The sequence below is a fragment of the Mytilus galloprovincialis genome, chromosome 13, assembly GCF_965363235.1.
Source record: "Mytilus galloprovincialis chromosome 13, xbMytGall1.hap1.1, whole genome shotgun sequence".
In the NCBI taxonomy this organism is placed as follows: domain Eukaryota; kingdom Metazoa; phylum Mollusca; class Bivalvia; order Mytilida; family Mytilidae; genus Mytilus; species Mytilus galloprovincialis.
In genome coordinates, this window is record NC_134850.1 from 8029228 (window position 1) to 8051181 (window position 21954).

At 32.3% G+C, this 21954-nt stretch overlaps 1 protein-coding gene across 1 annotated transcript in view; it reads left to right on the top strand.

The window, feature by feature from the left end:
* The first annotated feature begins 335 nt into the window (after window positions 1-335).
* LOC143057386 (uncharacterized) overlaps window positions 336-21954 on the top strand; it is a 36807-nt gene continuing 15188 nt past the window's right edge. Inside the window, exons 1-4 of the mRNA XM_076230691.1 lie at window positions 336-386; window positions 5870-6073; window positions 8511-8571; window positions 9823-9957. Coding sequence (XP_076086806.1) covers window positions 384-386; window positions 5870-6073; window positions 8511-8571; window positions 9823-9957 — 403 coding nt within the window. The 5' untranslated portion in view covers window positions 336-383. The remainder of the gene's footprint in view (window positions 387-5869; window positions 6074-8510; window positions 8572-9822; window positions 9958-21954) is intronic.

Here is a 21954-nt window from a genome sequence, read left to right on the forward strand (position 1 = left end):
ACCCAATGAATGGTGATGGCATTCTTTGTCCAATGAGAGTTTTTTTTACGTATAAATGAAATAAAGATTATAGCTACAGTATCATAATCATTTGATCACCTCCACATTGAATTGTTGTACGACACACAACATACAGATACAATGTATGCATAACATATTTCGTCAAAATTAACATATAAATCGCGGTACGTTCTTGTCTTTTTCTGGTTTAGTTTTCAAAATCGCAACTTTTTGCTGATAAATGATAAGCAAAACGATGTAAATCTTTTATACAAATATCATGATTGGTCCTTAGGAATGGTTCATATTCAAGGTTGAATCACCTCTTATCACCACTTATGATGACCTTTCAGTAAATAGCCCAATTGTGTAAGCAAGTAAAAATGGTGAGTGTAAAACTATGATGATTATTATTTCAGTCTAATCAATTTCCTACGATGACATAATTTACCCCTTGTTTTTTTTGTGGGGTTCGTGTGTGGATTAGCTGCCTTTAGTTTTGTGCTGTGTTTTGGTTACTGTTGTTTGTCTTTTCTTGTTTTGCCATGGAGTTGTCATTTTTTTTTCAACTTACTAGCTCTGAATTTTATTTTTGGTATTTTCATTCTCTTACTTTAAAATAGACATGTCACGTGAAATTGAAAGAAAATGAAGCAATTATCAATTTTCAATGAAGTAGAGTAATTATGGTACTTGTTGTATGAATATTTATCAATTTACACTTACCTTTATTGTTCCCATTGACATTTTAATACTATGTTAAAGAGTTTGTATTGTAGAAATTCTAGAAAGATTCATCATATGCTAACATTTGGATATTCACGAGCCTCTAGGAGATATTCAGGTGCATTGGAATATTAACGAACATTTATGCATTGACATATTAACGAGCATTTAGATATTGTGCTGAAATTAAACGTGGTTCTCTAAACTTCAGAGATCCAATATATTTTGCACATATCGTCATAAACATACATACACTGGACACTAACCAACCAATTATAATTCAACATGTTAATTTCTTATCCGTTTCATTTGTTTCCATACTGAAATAAATCAGGTATAAAAGACCTGATCTTAAATAATGCTCTTCACATTACATATAATGTTATTTTTTTTCTTCATTATTTTGGTTTGCTGGAAATAAACTCATCATAGATACCAGGACTAAATTTAGTATATACGCCAGACGCGCGTTTCTCTACAAAAGACTCATCAATGATGCTCGAATCCAAAAAAGTTAAAAAGGCCAAATAAAGTACGAAGTTGAAGATCATTGAGGACCAAAATTCCTAAAAGTTTTGCCAAATACAGCTAAGGTAATCTATGCCTGAGGTAGAAAAGCCTTAGTTTTTTAAAAAAATCAACAATTTGTAAACAGTAAATTTATAAATATAACCATATCAATGATAATTCATGTCAGCACAAAAAGTGCTGACTACTAGGCTTGTGATACCCTCGGGGAAATAAAGAAAAAGAAACTAATAAAAACAATTCTAATAAAAACAATTCTAATAAAAACAATTCTAATAAAAACAACTCAAAAGATCAAAAGAGATATTCAACTGAACAAGCTATTTTTAAAAGGTAGGCTAAAATATTCCAGGGTTGTAAAAAGTAAAACCACAAAGATACTGAACTCCGAGGAAAATTCAAAACGGAAAGTCCCCAAACAATACATAATACATTGCTGATAGATTTCTTTCTTTTCACTTGGTTGGATTATTTTGAAACAAGATATCATAAAATCAAAATCTCACATTTGAAATTCGAATCTATCGTTCGTCATTAATTAAAATACTGGACTTGTTATACTCAAATGTCACATAGAACTTTTAAGTAACAATGATCGTTTTATGTGCAGTAATATTCCTCATAATTATTGAGGAACGTTTGGGAAAAAATAGTATATATGAATAAACTCATCATAGATACCAGGATTGAAATTGTATGTTTACGACAGACAGGCGTTTCGTCTACAAAAGACTCATCAGTGGCGCTCGAATGAAAAAAAATTGTTAAAATGCCAAATAAAGTACGAAGTAAAAGAGCATTGATAACCAAAAATTCCTAAAGTTTTGCCAAAAACAGCTAAGGTTATCTTTTCCTGGGGTAGAAAGCCTTGTTTTTTTCCAAAATTCAAACTTTTCTTTACAGTAAATTTATTACTATGAACATATCAATGATAACTCAAATGATAACTCAAGTCAACACAGAGGTGCTGACTACTGGGCTGGTGATACCCTCGGTGAATTTAAACTCCATCAGCAGTGGCATCGACCCAGTGGTTGTAAATAAACTCATCATACCAGGATTGACCAGGATTGAAACTTGATATTTACGCTAGATATTAATAAGGGCAATAGTAGTTTTCCAATGCTAAATAAAGGCAACAGTAGTATACCGCTGTTCAAAACTCATAAATCCATGGACAAAAAACAAAATCGGGTTAACAAACTAAAACTGAGGGAAACGCATTAAATATTAGAGGAGAACAACGACACAACATTAAAATGTAACACACACAGCAACGTACTAAGCATTAGACAAAATCCGATGAGAATAACCAATATAACAAAACCAAATACATGAATTTGGGATAGAAAGTACTGAAAACAAACGACACAACGGAAACACAACGTAAAACCAATATAACATCAAAACCAAATACATGAATTTGGGATAGAAAAGTACAGAAAACAAACGACACAACGGAAACACAACGTGTAAATGTTACACACACAGAAACGAACTATGATATAACAATGGCCATTTTCCTGACTTGGTACAGGACATTTTTAAAGAAAAAAATGGTGGGTTGAACCTGGTTTTGTGGCATGCCAAAAAATCTCTCAAGTATAAAGTGAAGGAATTGTATGAAATACAAAAATAACGATGCATGATGCTTTGATATGACCAGCATCGATTATGGCATCAGTCTGGAATCCAGGCACGTCGAGAGGGAAAACATGTCCAAACATCAAGGTTTCACCGTTGTGAAATACAAGTCTTTTCGTTACAGAAAAGCAATGCTATGTAAAAATTGTACTTTTAATTTGCCCCTACCACTTTAACGGCTGCTACTAGTGAAAATACATTTTCAATCCTTTTTGTACAACTGAGATCGATGGATAAATCTGTTTTTACTGGCTCAGACGTACTTATAAATATAATTATTTTCTGTGACTGTATCTTACATTAATTTGTAGGATCCTTTACTATAGATAATTTAGCTGATATGTAAAAATAACATCTTCATGCCTTATATAGCATGTACTGTAGTACGACGCTAGATTAAAACTGACGTGGATAGGTAACACCCGACCACCGAAAGCTTCATTTTTATGAAGCCAAGGTGGTTGTGTGGTCTATCGGGACGGCTACAGTGCAGGCGATTTGATGTCACGATATCTCAGTAGCAATGGTTCGAATCCCGGCGAGGGAAGAACGAAAAAATTGCGAAAGCAAATTTACAGATCTAACATTGTTGGGTTGATGTTTAGACGAGTTGTATATACATTATGTACACAGCCATGTATCACTATCACTGCTGGTGATCCGATTGATAAATCTGTTGTAGAGTTGTCACTGGCTCAGACGTACTTATATATATTATATAGATATATTTTTTTTCAATTTTTTACTTTTTGTTTGATGGATGTGTTTTGCTATTGTATTGCTATTGATTTTTTGTATGTTTTGTATAATTTTTCACACACTTATTGTTAAGAGTTTATATGACAATTAATATTTTGAATTGAATTGATATAAGAGTCATTGAATCTGTGGTAAGGGTTATTATACTAGGTTAAATCACACCTTATCAGTCAAATAGTCAAAGTGTTATCAAGACAAAAGTGAGTGAAAAACTAGGCATACATGTACTTATTCGTTGTAACTTAATTTCTTCAATATTCTTGTGATAAGCTTTTCAATTAGGTAACACTACATGTGAAATGGACATAAAATGAACCAAACACCAAACTTAGGGGGAAATTCTAACGTGTAAATTACATTATTGTTTATATAGTACCAGTTGTTAATCAATTTGCGGTTACCCTTATAATACCTATGGAGCTTTCGACATCATATAATCTGTTTAAACTCAAAATATCAAATTCAGAGTTGAATGAAAAAGGGAAAAGTTCCTAAAATATGACACTACCAAAAGCTCGCCTAAATCAATCAAATAATTGAACGACTGGAAATCAACTGCCACATTCCAGGCTTGCTATTGGCGTTTTCTGAAGAAGAAAAATTACGGGTTAAGGAAAGTTGTACCAAAGTGAGACTGGAGGATGTGAAACATAACTGTTTGAAAAATTAGAAATTTTATAAACAGTAATTTTGCAGATGATAATTATATTAATGATTTTGCGTGTCACCGAAAAAGCTCTGTTTACATGGCAGGCGATACACTCGCGGACTAAACGTTAATCAACATTTGCACCAACCCTTTGATTGTACACAGTCATCAACGTTTATACTGTTTCAAATTATTAACATAAAAAAGGAATTAGTAGAAACAACAAAACAACCTTTTTGCGCCTGTCCTAAGTCTCTGGCCCTTATAAGTCTTGTATGATTTTTTGTTTTAGTTTCTTTTATATATTTCGGAGTTAAATACATAAACATTAAACTAATACACATTTTTGTTTAGGAGCCAGTTTAAGCACGCATCCGGGTGCGTGATTTTTTTGCTGTATTGAACTCTAAATACAAAATAGAAAATAAAGGGGAAAAGCGAAGAATAGTGGCTAAAAGAACAGATAAGAGAAAAAATAGGGAAAAATAACTGAAAGGATAAAAATCGGGTACTTATGTATATATATTGGTGGTCCTTCACTTATGTAATCTTTAAAATACATTATGTATATAGAATTCGTCTAAATATCAGACCAGCGATCTCAGATCTTTATATTTGCGGACGCTAATTTTTTGTTCTTCCCTGACCGGTATTCGAACTCATGCTGCTGATATGACCACCTACGTAACACATAAATAAAAAAAATATAATGAAAAGAGATAAATATAGATACAAGGTTTGAAAATTTTTAATTTGCGCTAGATGTGCGTTTCGTTTACAAAAGACTCTTCAGTGACAATCGAATAAAAAAAGCTACAAATTTAAAAAAAAAAAAAAATACGGAGTTAAAGAGCATTTTGGACCACAATTTCTCAAAAGTTTTGCCAAATTCAGCTAAGTTAATCTATTCCTGACGTATATACAAGCAATAGTATTTGAAAAATTCAATGTTTTGTACACAGTTAATTTATATTAATGACCATATCAATGATAATTCATTTCAACACCCAAATGCTGACTACTGGGATGTTGATACCCTCGAGGAATAAAAACTCCACCAGCAGTGGCATTGATCGATGAATGACCATAACTGATTTTAATATGCGTATTGTTATGCGTTTACTTTTCTGCATTGGCTAGAGGTAAAGAGGTAAAGGGGGAGAGTTGAGATCTCACACACATGTTTAACCCCGCCGCATTTTTGCGCCTGTCCCAAATCAGGAGCCTCTGGCCTTTGTTAGTCTTGTATTATTTTAACTTTTAGTTTCTTGTGTACTTTGGAGTTTAGTATGGCGTTCATTATCACTGAACTAGTATATATTTGTTTAGGGACCAGCTGAAGGACGCCTCCGGGTGCGGAAATTTCTCATTGCATTGAAGACCTGTTGGTGACCTTCTGCTGTCGTCTGCTCTATGGTCGGGCTGTTGTCTCTTTGGCACATTCCCCATTTCCATTCTCAATTTTATTAGCATTGAAAATCACATAAACGAAGGACCACCATTAAAACTCAAAGGTTATACACAAACTCTAGACTTAAAATAAATGTTTCTGTACTTGTTTAGGTTTACCTGGCATATCTCATGCTGTTTGTCTCCGCAGTTGGGATGGTGGATTCTTGTTTCTTTTATCCGATTAATGGAATAATAACCAATTGGTACAGGACTTTCCGAGGACATGGAATTCTGGAATCTTTATATGCTAAGCGGTGTCTGTTCGTCAAACACGGAAGCTTGGGATGGAAGGATTTCGTCTTAATTCGACATCCTGTAAGTCGATTAATATACGTAACAAATCAGCTTGATATTTGGTCAATTGGTGAAAATAGAAGTAGAAAAGAATTTCTTCTTTCAATCTAAGTTTTTTTAACTTTAAAACCATGCTGACTTTAAAAAAAACCAATGTTATACATCTAGGCTGGTACGATTACCCTTTTAGATATTTCAACCAAGTTACAAAATGTCAGATCTATGCATATTTTAATGATCATTTCACTGAAATAATCATATTTTTAATTAAAAATGGTAGTTTTCCTATTTAATTAAAAATGGTAGTTTTCCTATTTAATTAAAAATGGTAGTTTTCCTATTTAATTAAATGGTCGTTTGGCAAATATATTTGCTGCAACTCATTTAAAGCCTTCTTCTCTAATGAGAAAGGTAAATATGCTAGATATACTTACTGGAGGTGTGATGAGGTGATTGAAGCTGTTAATTTTCTCTTTGATAATATTTACTAAATTTTTCCATAGATATAAAGATTTGGTTTTGAAGTTTGATTGTACCTGTAGAAAACTTATTTCAAACGGGATAACACACCCTCATTTTTACGGAAATGTTAACCGTGCCCGGAAATTTAGAAATGATCCATGTAAACTTGTCGCTCCTTGAAATTAACGTATTCTAAAAGGTGAACTATTTACACTGTAATTAGATCATTGAGTATTGTTTTTATTGGTATAGATATTGATTTTGTTATCAGTAAATTAAAGTTACTAGTATGTTATATACATGTACATATTCATGGATCTACAATCTGTAGATACCTGTAACTTGGCATTGCACAAGGTCATATTTTTCTCTGGCTTTTTATGGCGTCTTTTACTAAATCCATTGGATGTTGGATGTGTAAGAATTGATAGTTTAGTCTTAGATGCATTATTTTTTTATTAGTTGTTAGTGGCTTTGAAGTAGCTGTCAGACAACTGCGAGTACCCTCAGATCTGTTCATTGTGTCTGTTTATTGTGTCTTTTTGTGTCGGGATGTATAAGTACCCGGTCACGTCAACTTGTATTTTTGTCCATCTGATGAATAAAGCCTTTTTCAACTGATTTTATAGTTCGTTCTTATGTTGTACTGTTATACCACTGTCCCAGGTTATGGGAAGGGTTGGGATCCCGCTAATATGTTTAACCCCGCTACATTATTTATGTATGTGCCTGTCCCAAGTCAGGAGCCTGTAATTCAGTGGTTGTCGTTGTTTATGTGTTACATATTTGTTTTTCATTAATTTTGTTAGTTAGTTTTCTCGTTTGAATTGTTGTACATTTTCTTATCGGGGCCTTTTATAGCTAACTATGCGGTATCAGCTTTGCTTATTGTTGAAGGCCGTACGGTGGCCTATAGTTGTTAATGTCCGTGTCATTTTGGTCTCTTGTGGATAGTTGTCTCATTGGAAATCATACCACATCTTCTTTTTTATATTAATCGATTGTCATTAGTATGTTCAATATGAAAGTTAATATGTCTTTTCAATTTAACAGAAAGGTATATTTACAACATGATATGATTGAGTTTTTTCCAACATGTATAGGATCAGACCGTACCGACATTCGAGGTATTCCGATATTTATGTTGAGTATACAATGTATGTGTCCCTGCAAGTCCAACTTAGTCATTTAAATCCCCTTGTGGTGTTATAATCATCAATGATCTTTAACTTCGTACTTTATTTGGCCTTTCATGTTTTTTATTCGAGCGTCTCTGATGAGTTTGTTTGTAGACGAAACGCACGTCTGGCGCAAATATGAAATGTTAATCCGGGTATCTATGATCAGTTTATGGTACATTGTTGTGTTTTTCTCTATCATTTTGACTGTTCTGCGTTGTCATATGCATTTTTTGTTTTTCTTTGTTTATATATTTCTTTATTTTTATAATGGTTAAGATTATAATACAATATTGACTGATGTACCCCTATTTTTGACACTTTTACCTGTTATTATAGAGGTAAAATAAGACTAAACTCATATTCTTCGTGTAAAATCAGACTCAGAACAAGAATGCCAGTTAACATGTTAAACTTGTCAAAACAGTGAAATTGCATGCGACTGTCATACAAGTGAGAGGTTTCTCTAGTTGTGAAAACAAGTTTAATCCATCATTTTAAACAAAACAGAAATGCCTGTACCAAGTAAGGAATAAGACAGTTGTAATCCATTCGTATTTTTGGCTTTTCTTTTTTGCTATTTGCTGATGGACTTTCCGTTTAGAATTTTCCGCGGAGTTCTGTGGTTTTGATAATTTACTATTATTTCTGTTGCATCAATGGCGTAATTTTGAAAGTGCTATATATTATATGAGTATAAAATATTTTTTATTGTTTGGTTTTTTTTTCTTTCCGCAATATTCTGTCCACTGTTTACTTGAAAACATGGTGAGTAGAAAAATGTATTGATTTTGTAATACATGTAATTTATTTGCTAGGCTGCTGGTCAAATATGGGTAAAAAAGGACCGAGGTCACTGTGGAATCCTTGATTGTTGTGGTAAGAGATTTTGTCTGCAGACAAATATAAATGTTGTCAAAGTAAAGAGGAACGAAAGATACCAAAGGGACAGTCAAACTCATAAATCTAAAACAAACTGACAACGCCATGGCTAAGAATGAAAAAGACAAACAAACAACAGCACACATGACCCATCATAGAAAACTTAAGAATAAACAAAATGCATATCGGAGATTTTTTTCAACCTTCTCCTGATTCACGAAAATCATTCTACCATTAATAGAAAGAGAAAGATATCACGGTGGAACAAACAAATCGGTAGAAAATATAATGAAATGGCTATGTTATTTTCGTGGGATTTTGTCTGATGCTTGGTCCGTTTCTGTGTGTGTTACATTGTAGTGTTGTGTCGTTGTTCACCTCTTATGTTTGGTGCGTTTCCCTCAGTTCTAGTTTGTTACCCCGATTTTGTTTTTTGTCCATGGATTTATGAGTTTGAACAGCGGTATACTACTGTTGCCTTTATATAGCATAAAAATGAAAAAGAGAAAAAAAAAGTACACAAAGTACAACATAGAAAACTAGGACTGATAAATAAGGGCAACAGTAGTATACCACTGTTCAAAACTCGTAAAGCTATGGACAAAAAACAAAATCTCGGTAACAAACTAAAACTGAGGGAAACTCATTAAATATAAGAGGAGAACAACGACACAACATCAAAAGCCACACGAATCCCAACAAAACTATTGTTTTAAGTACCTGCAGGAATTCTACTTACTCTTTTGATTTTTTTTAATCCGTAATTTGGATTGGTTTCCATATACATGGTTTACTACGTTAATGTTAAAAATCCTCAGGCGATTTTTACGTTTTTGTCTACACCAAACTCATCAAAGACGCTCGAAAATCTAAAACAATGAAAGGCAAATTTCCAAAGCTTATTTCAGTTTTCAGATATTGTAACCTTTACCGATTGAATACGTCTTAAGATTTTCAAACAAATGTCAAAATACTTAAGGAATGACTGTAATATTTTTGCTGTCTATGAAGAAATAACATAAAAAATATTAGTCATTTCTTATAATTTAATTCTAAATTCCATTTTAAACCGTAGAAAACCATCAAAAACGTTGATGACGTCACGGTCACATGACTAAATTATGTCTATGGCCTCATAACAAAATAACGTCAGCCAATCAGGAGACGCGTTACATCCAAAATTAAATTATTTATAATTGTAGTGAATGATGTAATGTTTGTTTTCCAATTTTTATATTCAATAAATAGGAACTCATCAGCCCGTATACAACTATTGCATGCTGAATCGGTGCCAAAATGGAGGCAAATGTATAAACAATAATGATGGATACACATGCATGTGTCATAATGGTTATACTGGAAATACATGCGAACATGGACCAAGTATGTACAAAATGTATGAATATAAAAAAGAAGATGTGGTATGATTGCCAATGAGACAACTATCCACAAAAGACCAAAATGACACAGAAATTATCAACTATAGGTCACCGTACGGCCTTCAACAATGAGCAAAGCCCATACCGCATAGTCAGCTATAAAAGGCCCCGATAAGACAATGTAAAACAATTCAAACGAGAAAACTAACGGCCTTATTTACGTAAAACTAGAGGCTCTCAAGGGCCTGTGTCGCTCACCTTGTTCTATGTGCATATTAACAATGGACACAGATAAATTCATGGCAAAATGGTGTTTTGGTGATTGTAATGTGTTTGTAGATCTTTCTTTACTGAATATTCTTGTTGCTTCACTTATCTCTCTCTATAATGAACTTGGTCCAGTAATTACAGTGGAAAATATTTCCTAAAAATTTACAAAAATTTATGAAAATTGTTAACAATTGACTATAAAGGGTAATAACTCTTTGAGGGGTCAATTGACAATTTTGGTCATGTTGACTTATTTGTAGATCTTATTTTGCTGAACATGATTGCTGTTTATAGTTTATCTCTATATATAATAATATTAAAGATAATAATCAAAATCCGCCAAATTTTTTTTAAATTACTAATTCAGGGGCAGCAACCCAACAACAGGTTGTCCGATTTGTCTGAAAATTTCAGGGTAGATAGATCTTGACCTGATTAACAATTTAACCTCGTCAGATTTGCTCTAAATGCTTTGGTTTCAGAGATATAAACCAAATATATACATTTCACCCCTATGTTATATTTTTAGCCATGGCGACCATCTTGGTTGGTTGGCCGGGTCACGCCACCATATTTTTTAATTTAGATACACCAATAATGATTGTGGCCAAGTTTGGTTAAAATTGGCCCAGTAGTTTCAGAGGAGAAGATTTTTGTAAAAGATTACAAAACTTTACGAAAAATTGGTCAAAATTGACAATAAAGGGCAATAACCTCTTAAGGGGTCAACTGATAATTTTGGTCATGTTGACTTATTTGTAGATCATCTTTTGCTGAACATTATTGCTGTTTACAGTTTATCTCTTTCTTTAATAATATTCAAGATAATAACCAAAATCTGCAAAATTTCCTTCAAATTACTTATTTCGGGGCAGCAATCTAACAACCGGTTGTCCGATTCATTTAAAAATTTTAAAACAGATAGATTCCCACTTTATGAACAATTTTACCCAGTCAGATTTGCTCTAAATGCTTTGGTTTCAGAGATATAAACCAAAATATACATTTCACCCCTATGTTATATTTTTAGCCATGGCGACCATCTTGGTTGGTTGGCCGGGTCACGCCACACATATTTTTTAATTTAGATACAGACCTTCTAAAATTCAAACTGACCACACGCACGATACACGCACGCACGATACACGCACGGTACACGCACGATACACGATACACGCACGATGAGCGATGAGCGTTACACGGAGGATTAACGCAAAATGAATGATGAATGATGAACGCACGATACACGCACGATGCACGATGAATGATAAATACACGATACACGCAGGATACACGCACGCACTATACACGCACGTTGAATGATTCATTGACGACTGAACAACGGACGCTTTTTACACGATTCTCAAAGCTATTTTATTTAGAATAGTATTTAAAATTGATATGCATTTTCATTAAAGGCAATACTTATAGCTGTTTTGCCGATACCAGCATAATAGATAATATGCTATTTTGCCAGCTCATATTCAAATAACTTAATTAAAGTAGGCTATTTTTTAGGCATCGGAAATATTTGTGAACTTGGGCAGAAGCTCCTAACAATCAAAATATAGTGTCTTGATTTTGTTCAGCCTGAGAGTTCAAGTTTACGGCAAACGAAGGCGAGACATTGTCACGGTTCCGCGAGACCCTTACTAATTTTATTTCATACAGTTAAAAATCTAAATTTTATTTTTATGCATACAATGTCCGACGCATTATATCTACAGAGAGTGACTGGTTCTAGAAATTATTTCAACTACATGTTTGATATAATTGATTGCAATAAATGAATGATCTATGTATTTTCATTTTCAAAAAAAAAAACAGCTTAACAATTTTCTATATTTTTTCATTAAATCATAAACCGATGAATATTAAATGATTTTTTAAAAATTTAAAAACATATTTTTATGGTAAATATATCTAAATGTCTGGGTTATTTTCTTCTCCAAATAATTATTTTTTTTCATTTTTTAAGGTAATAGTGTTATCAGTTATGTAATTTGACACGTGTCTTATAGTTCAGTGATTTTCGGAAAAATGAACGAAAACCGGCACAGGCATTGTTCAATTATTATTTGTGATCTTTTATTGATTAAATTTGAATATATGCATTAAAATATCAATCTTGATCTAGATAAGAAATTGGTTTACATTGCACATCACTCTTTTAGTCCTTAGTAGCATATTATAACATATTAGTGCACTTAGGAGTCCTTAGTCGTGTTTAGACGCACCATTTTCTGCTCTTTGGTTGGATTGTTGTCTCTTTGACACATTCTCCATTTCAATCCTCCATTTTATTCAATTAGTTGTGATTCTCTTTATCTCTCTGTTTGATGTTTTTGCAGACAAAAACAATTCGCAGAATTAATCTAAAATAGCATTAAATTCTTTCTTCTAAAAACTTTTAGCATTTCACATTTTTTTCGGGATTTAACCATTAGCTTAAGAGCATATGTTCCTTCTTTTTAGAAATTTGGCTTGATACCGTATGGAGATTTTTGTTCCAACTATTATGAAGAAATTAACGACTTTTTTAACTAGATAAATGTTCAACAAAAATACTGTTTTTCTAAATCAATTTCTTTTAACAAAAATCAATTATTAACAAAGAATTGTTACACAAATGTAGTAAGAACCCAATTTTGTAACAAAGATATTCCTTATCTTTTTACCGAAATCTGCATATCTTTATATTTTGAAACATAAAATGTTAAGGGCGTCTGCTCAAAGGACAGAAATGTCAAAGAAACCGAAATATTAAGTAAATGTCGAATAATTCAAACCCATTTGTCTTTTAAATTAAGCACATGAAGATATATCTTTTAGCGCATATACACATGTACAAATTGATTTTGTGAAAAATCACTGTCGGTCTAAAACTGTATCGCATGCCCATAAATGTCCTAAAGCTTTAAATGTCAGATCATGAGGTCTGAATGGGGAGTCATTATTTCTGTATTCTATAATTTTAGGCAATTTGTTTTATAATTCGTTTTACCTTTTGTCGATCATTCTTTAGTCCATATTTCTAGTACCTCATCATTTTCTTTTCTATTTGTCTGGTTATTTTTTGTATTCTTTATTTTTTGTCTATTTTCTTCTATAAAACCCCCATTCACACCCTCATGTATAATGGAAGATGATGAACATTTTGGTATACATACCACCCGTTGTCACTTTCACCTGACATACAAATCACACATTGTTATTACGGCCCGTTATTCCACCTGGACACAGGACTTATATAATATATATATTACGTAATAATAACGGATATAGTAAATTCAGTAGAATATAACATGTATCAACGCACTGACTCCTTAAATGTATTTTGTACTGACAATTGTAAATAGTATTTTTAGTTATTTTAAAACTAAGAATGAAAATCAAGAATATGTCAAAGAGATAAAAACCCGTAAAGAACAATTGACAGCCGAAGGCCACCAGTTATATTTGCTAATGTTTTAGTTTCGAATGAGGCAAAAGCCATTGTATTTTCAGAAAATCTCTAAACGGATAATGAGAATTTAGCGACCTTGACTTGCTAACAGCCCTAGCACTGTACATGTCTCTAAACATTGCCGAATTTAAGAGCCTATATCAATTAAGGGATATGCTACCTAGCTTTTGGTGTTTACAAAAATATCCATTTCAGAACCAAATTGTGACTTCTTTATATTTATACCAAAATTGAGTTCAAGGCAGTATTTTGTCGAAGAGAACTATTACCCAAAGTGCAACATGCGAGAAAAAGTTTCATTTCCCTTATTGTTTTTAGTGATCTGACTAATATTTCGAGGTTACGTCACGGAAATATATCTTAAATGAAAAGGTGCAACTGGGTGCATCCCTAAAAAAACAAATTTAAAAAAATCTAAATATATAAAATGACGGGTATTCGTCAATCAGACAGCAATCCAACATATGAACATAAACTCAAGAAAGTTACCTGACATTTAGAATAAGAGGTACATAAGCATACATGTACCCCGCGCTGGTATCAACTTACTGAGTTGTGAGTAAAATTCAATATGCATGTAGGACTGTCAAACAGGAAATACACAAAGATTTGGTTTTATACGTACGATTGAGTATCATTCCCTTAATACATACGGGTCCACAAACTATTCTTACGATTATATAATGGTAAATGAGGATCTCATTAGAGGAACAAATTAAGTAACGATACATGTAGAAGCAAGAATAATTTATACTTGCAAAACATCAAATAGGACGATCTCTCAATAAGAACGCAGCAAGTTGAACTTTAACATCCATAGGCAATAACACTGTAGTAAATGCTTTATATACGGACATTGAAACAAATATACTGCTCATAATAATTGCACATATGTAGACTTTAATTAAGGTATCCCGCGTTTTATAAACCATCGCACTCCATTGCGCCAAAGTCTACTGGTCTGCGCCGAAGTGTGCTGAGCTACCATTTCATTATTCAACCCAATGTATTAATACCGTTTTGAGCTATAAAACAAAGGCAACCCTTTATAGATCTTTATACTAGTCAAAAATTGCTTGGTCTTGATAGATGCATACGAAACTTCAATTAATTGTTTGTATTTTTCACTCTATTATATCCGATAAAAATGAACAAAAAAAAGGATAAAAACTACCGATTTTTCTATGAAACAAAATTTATCTTTAATGGAGTCTTTGTTATATGGATTCATAAAGGACAAAAAAATCTCCTCAGTAACAGAACAAAAAACACCCCATGGTAAAAAAAAACACGGGTGCGTCTAAAGGAGTCCTTAGTGCACTAAGAACTTATAACATGCCACTAAGGACTAGATGGGATTATGTTACATTGTACATGTAATTTCTTTTCATATTATAGTATATATCGATATTTGATGCATAAATTTCAAATTTTATAGAAAAATAATAATAAATACACAAGATATTCAACATTATCAAGACACGTGCCTGTTTTTCTTTGATATGCCGAAAATCAATGAACCGTCTTACACGTGTCAAATTACATAACTGATTACACGGGAATCCTCCTATCTGATGTCTTTAACGTTTAATCGACAAGATCGGTAAAGTTGGATACTGATAAATGAATAGTTGTTGGAAAAAAATTTCAGAACGAAGAAGTATTTTCTCAAATGTATTTTGTAAATATTTCAAGTAAATAATAAATTTGTCAACAGAGTAATATATCTAATTTCGGTTTTTAAAAGACCGCATACACATTTTGCGTTCGTATATTGGTATCACTCCGTCGTCGTCCGTCGTCAGCTTGACTTGTTCGTGGAGCGTTTTCAAATTCTGGTATTATAATACTTTATTGTTTCCAGTTAATCGCCATTTTGAATACGTGTTTTATAGATTTGCAAATGATACTTGTCCACACATGAACATGTTGAAGCTGGTTATAAGGTTTCAATACATATGCGTACAATCGTTCTTTAAGTTTTTGAACATACGTGTTGAAGTTTTGATAACAAGAAAAAGATGTGGTATGATTGGAAATGAGACAACTCATCGCAAGAAATAAAATGACACAGAAGTTTTCACCATAAGTCACCCCACGGCCTTCAACAGTGAGTAATGAACATACCACAGTCATTATTTCATAAATTATCTCATACAATATGTTAAACAGACAATTTGTTAAAAAAAATCGTAAAGGTTCCGCGAAACCCAGTGTCTCGCCTATTCTTTCTGTTAATCGCATGCTCAACAAAAATGAGGAAATCTAAATCAATAAAATATTCCTGTTGATACTAGCTTTTGATTGAAAAAAGCTTCTGTCCAAGTTTGGTAAAAACCCAGGACAGTTTATGAATCTGATAAATGTTTAAAAAATTCTTGATACTATCTTATGATTATAAAGAAGCTTCTGTCCAAGTTTAATAGAAATCAAGGATAGTTTAAGAAACGTTCATTAAAATTTCAAAAACTTTAACCACAGAGTGAATGTTTGTAGACGCCACTGACGCCGACGGAATGTAGGATCGCTTAGTCTCGCTTTTTCGACTAAAGTCGAAGACTCGACAAAAAAAAACATACAATTGAAATCAGATTTCTTTCTGACATACGGGCGCACTACGCTTTTTTTATCACCCGTCAATATTTTGACGGGACGTTTTATGGTACACCAATGTCTGGCGTCCGTCCGTCCGCATGTCGCACTGTAACTTGAGAACCGCTTATCCATTTCATGAAACTTAACATAGTTGTTTCTTATGATGGTTTTCGGATTTAACTCAAATTTCAGTGAAACAATTTGTATATATATATATACACGTATCTTTGTCGGAATTCAAATAAAAACCAAAAACTTATAAATATATATATTCCTTTTGTCTTCGTATATCTAACATAAACATTTTAACAAACTGACCACACTCTTACTTATAAGTTGGCGCACATCAAAGTCGGTCGTGCTCCTATGGCAAACAATTTTGTTGGGAAAGAAATAAAACAACAGCAAAATTATTTTTCCTTTTTATCAACACATTTAATTATAAATATTTGAAGCATAAACCTTTTCGATACAATTGTTTTAAATTAATTAAAATAAAAAAAGATCGTCATTGTTTAATCAGTTGCTATGTTATTTGGCACGTGTCAATCGGTTCATTGATTTTCGGCATATCAAAGAAAAACCGGCACGTGTCTCAATAATGTCGAACATCTCGTTTAATTATGATTATTTTTCTGAAAATTTGAAATTTATGCAAAAAATATCAATCTCTAACATGATATATAAAAATAATACATATAACAGCACTCCTTTTAGTCCTTAGTGGCATTGTATAGTCAAAGCCTTCGTGCACTAAGGACTCCTTAGCAGTGTTTAGACGTACCGAAAAAAAACACATCCGTCATTCTTTGATAATCATAGAAGGTTAACAACTAGTCTGTTTCCCGGCCGTTATTGAAATTCTTGACCATACCTTAATATTTGTATATTCCGAAGGCATACTGAATGTTTTACGGAGGGGACCAACCTAGTCAGTAACAACGTACTATTGTTAATTATTTTTCCGGATAATAATCTTTTAGGCATACATTAAAAACGGTGTCATTGATAGGCAACCATGAACACAATGAAAAATTAATCCGTGAAAGTGTTCCATGTTTATTCCATTCAAATAAAGACTTGTTATGATAATACCATATATTTAACGATTTTATAAAAAAAAAAAGGAAAAAAAACAAGATTATATCTTTAACTTGTAAATCCAATTTCAAGTTTTAAAAGTCCTTAATTTAAAATAATACATGATATATTTGCGTAATCTTATATTTGTTTTATTAAAATAATGCCTTCAAATACATATAATGTTTATTTTTATTCAATTTTCCACAAAACATTTTAGCTTTGTTTAAATGAAATTCAGAACAGAGAATTCAAACACTGTTGAAGAGAATATACATATTCATGTTAATTCGCCTCAGTTTAATTTGTTAATTCAAGTTTGGCATTTAACATTTTAATCCGCAATCCACATTTACCCGACAATCTTGTATATTGTATTTTCTCAACGGAATAACATAACGTGCATGTGACCATCAGAAACTAAGACAAAAATGATATTTATAATGATATTTATCAAAACTTAAATATTTGAAAATATCTTAGTAGCATATGAATTTGCCAAATAAGCGAAGAATTATCATCTAACCTAGGATTTAAAACCAAGGATTTGTATAGTTTCTTTTCGATAAAATTTTGTTGATGTTTTTGGCGACTATAGCAGCAACATTGCCGTTATTAAATAAAAATATAAAATTTTCGCTATCTGATAATTATAGGTTAAAATGCTCATTAAAATGTATAATATTTGTCTTAAAACTACATAGAATGACATGAAGTTCATCTTCAATAGTAGAGCTACAACACATGTCATCTCGTGGACTTCTTTTCTTTCATACTTTCCAGTTTCTATTTTTTTTAGTGGAGCTACCCCACATTTAAATTTTGCAAAAGCACATTTGTTTTTAATTGACATAATATTTTTAACAAATAACTACGGAAGCGTATTAGTGCCACACATTTTTTTTTCTTCCTATGTTTGCGTTAAACGCAAACCTTTGCGTTATAACGAAAACCCTTGCGTTATAACGCAAACCTTTTTGTGTTATAACGCAAACCTTTGCGTTTAACGCAAACATTTGTTTTATCTTATTTCTTATTCAAGATTCAAAGGAAACAGTAGTTATTAATGGAGGAGGCTGTATATAATAGAATTTATCACCTTTGTAGTAATTGCAAAGTAAACTGCTTGAATAATTAGATCATATCAATGACTAATAATGAGCAGAATAATATAAGAAGATGTGGTATGAGTGACAATAAGAAAACTCTCCATCTAAGTCACTATTCGTAAAAGTAAACCATCATATGCCGAATTACGGTCTTCAACACGGATCATTGGCTCACACTAAACAACAAACTATAAAGGTCCCCAAAAACGATTTCCAAGTTACTACTAGTATATATTACATGTACAAAAAAAATTGAGTAAATTGAGGTTATACCCAAGAAAAAAATCAACCCTGCTAATATAGCTATAACCGAATATAAATATACTTCCAAAGTAAGCTCTCGTTTGAGAACTGTGTAAAGTAGGTTACATTCAAACAAGCTACCCTTTGGCAATAAATGTATAGAATGAAGATGTTTTATTAATAAAATTATGTTCTCTCTATTCAAATTGCTACCCAAGCATCTTAAAAATACTTCATTATATTGAAATGAAAATTCAATGACTGTCTATCAAAGAATCTTGATCAAATTCTGAGATTTAAAAAAATTGTTTCCTTATTAATAATTCATTTTAAAGCAGAAAGATCATTAAAAATGTCTATTTGACTTGGAGGTTTCACAATTGTATGACTTTATTTTTGATCTTTCAATTTTAATATGACTATATACTAAACTTTATCTATTTTCTTGTTAAATTATATACTTTTCTGATGCACTAATCAGTCTCAATTAATGTATAATTGCACTTCAATTATTCCATTATTCCTATGCATATTTATTATAATGATTTGGCCTTGTATGTATGTTTCTTTTTTTTTATCTACTAGTAAATCACATCCGAAATGAATGACAGACGGACATATATACAAAACTTTAATGAATAATTTAAATAAAGATATTTGCGTTATAACGCAAACATAGGAAGAAAAATTAAAAAAAAATGTGTGGCGCTTATACGCTTCCGTAAATAACAGTTGGCCAACAGTATATTTTTAAGTCCATTTTCACTCAGCTGAATAGAAGTTCCAATTTTAACTCTTCTGTCGTAGAAATGTCAATATCATGTTATTGTTTGTACGTACAACATGTATCATTATATCAAAATGTGTCAGTCCCAGTCAAGATTCACTGAATAACCACGAAATATTTACAGATGATAAAATATTTACACAAAAAGTCATGAATCTGTATGAATGTTATGTACGATGAAGTTAATTAAGTGTTCACAAGAAAGTAAGTATGACTGTAAATTTTATCTAAAGTCGGAACATACAAATATATATATATATATACATATACTTTAACCGTGAGAAAAAATATAGCTTTGGTGAGCTCTATAACCGACTATCATATAAAAACCGCAATGTATGAACGTTACACAATTAGAGATGAACGTTAGACAAATGTACGTTATCTGATATACACAATTATACACGATTGAAACATCCCCCAGAAAACAATCACAAACAAGAAAAAACTACCCTGGGTTGATAAAACATTAAAAATCATGATAAACAAACTTAAAAGACTACATAAAAAGAGCAAAAACAGTCCAGAGCAAATGAAAAAATACAAATACTTAAAAAGAACATTACAAAAAGAAATGCATAATGCCTACTGGAATTACATTGAAAAAATGATATTTGACCTACCAGTAGATGAACCAGATGACAACATCAGAAAAAAACAACCTAAGAACTTGTTTACATACATAAAAAGTATGAAAAATGACAATACAGGCATTGCTGCACTTAGAAAAGATGGTAAACTTACTGACAATACATCTGACAAAACTAACATCTTAAATAGTCAGTTTCAAAAAGCATTTTCTGAAGAAACAACAAGTGAACCTATTCCGGATAAAGGGAAATCGAACTATCCAAAAATGAACAAGATCACCATCTCCAAGAAGGGTGTCATAAAATTACTGGACAAGATAAATCCTAATAAAGCAACTGGTCCAGATCAAATTTGCGGAACAGTACTTAAAGAACTTAGTAGCGACATTTCAACTGCAATCACCTACATCTTCCAAAAATCGCTCGATACAGGAAAAATCCCAAAAGATTGGAAACATGCAAATGACTGTCCTGTTTTTAAAAAAGGTGATAAACACAACGCAATAAATTATAGACCCATATCTCTCACATGCATACTTTGTAAGATCATGGAACACATAATAGCCAGTAGTATGATGGACCATCTAGAAAATAACAATATTTTGTACGACCTTCAACACGGATTTCGAGCAAATAGATCATGCGAAACCCAACTAGTATCATTCATCCAAGAACTAGCAAAAAATAACAACAGTAACATCCAAACCGACATAATTGTGATGGACTTTGCCAAAGCCTTTGACAAAGTTCCTCACAAAAGACTTCTCTACAAACTGAAACAATATGGCATTGATGACAACACCCTAAAATGGATAGAAGATTTTCTCACATCTCGGACACAAACAGTGATTATTGATGGTGTTCAGTCAGACAAAATAAACGTAACATCTGGTGTTCCCCAAGGAACAGTTTTGGGTCCGATCCTTTTCCTTGTATACATAAATGACTTTAACGAATACATCAAACACAGTACCCTCAGATTATTTGCAGATGATAGCATAATTTATAAAACAATACAAAACAAAGAAGACACACAAAAACTGCAAGAAGATCTCACATCAGCTGCAAAATGGGAGAAGGACTGGCTCATGTCATTCCATCCAGACAAGTGCTCAGTCCTTCAGATAACAACTAAGAAAAATCCATTAAATTTTGACTATACTCTCCACCAACATGTACTTCAAAAAGAAACATCCACAAAATATCTGGGAATTACTATACAAACTGATTTAAAATGGAACAAACATGTAAACAATATCACAGCTGCAGCCACACAAAAGCTGAACTTTATTAAAAGGAATCTAAAAGTCAACTCAAAAACAGTCAAAGAAAAAGCATACATTGCACTTGTAAGACCAAAGCTAGAATACAGCAGCTGCGTCTGGGACCCGCACACCAAATCTCAAACACACCAACTTGAGATGGTCCAGCGCAGAGCAGCAAGGTACACCTGCAACAGATACCATAACACCAGCTCAGTCACTGAAATGCTACAAACTCTAAATTGGGCAACACTTGAGAAAAGGCGAATTAGAACCCGCATCATTTTCCTCTACAAAATTATACATCATCTTGTTGCCATATATCCGACAGACCTACTTACACAATCTGATACAAGAACACGTCAACATTCACATATTTACTCCTTCAGGCCCATACAAACCACTAAAGATTCATACAAGTACTCATTCTACCCTAGAACAATCTTGCAATGGAACCTTCTCCCAGTAGCTGCAGTTCAATGTACTACTCTTGAAAGCTTCCGAGAACAGATTCCAATATCTGTTCTCAATAAACATCTAAACATTTAAATAAATTCCACAATGTAGTTAGTTTTAACCAAAATGTATAGTACAAAAAC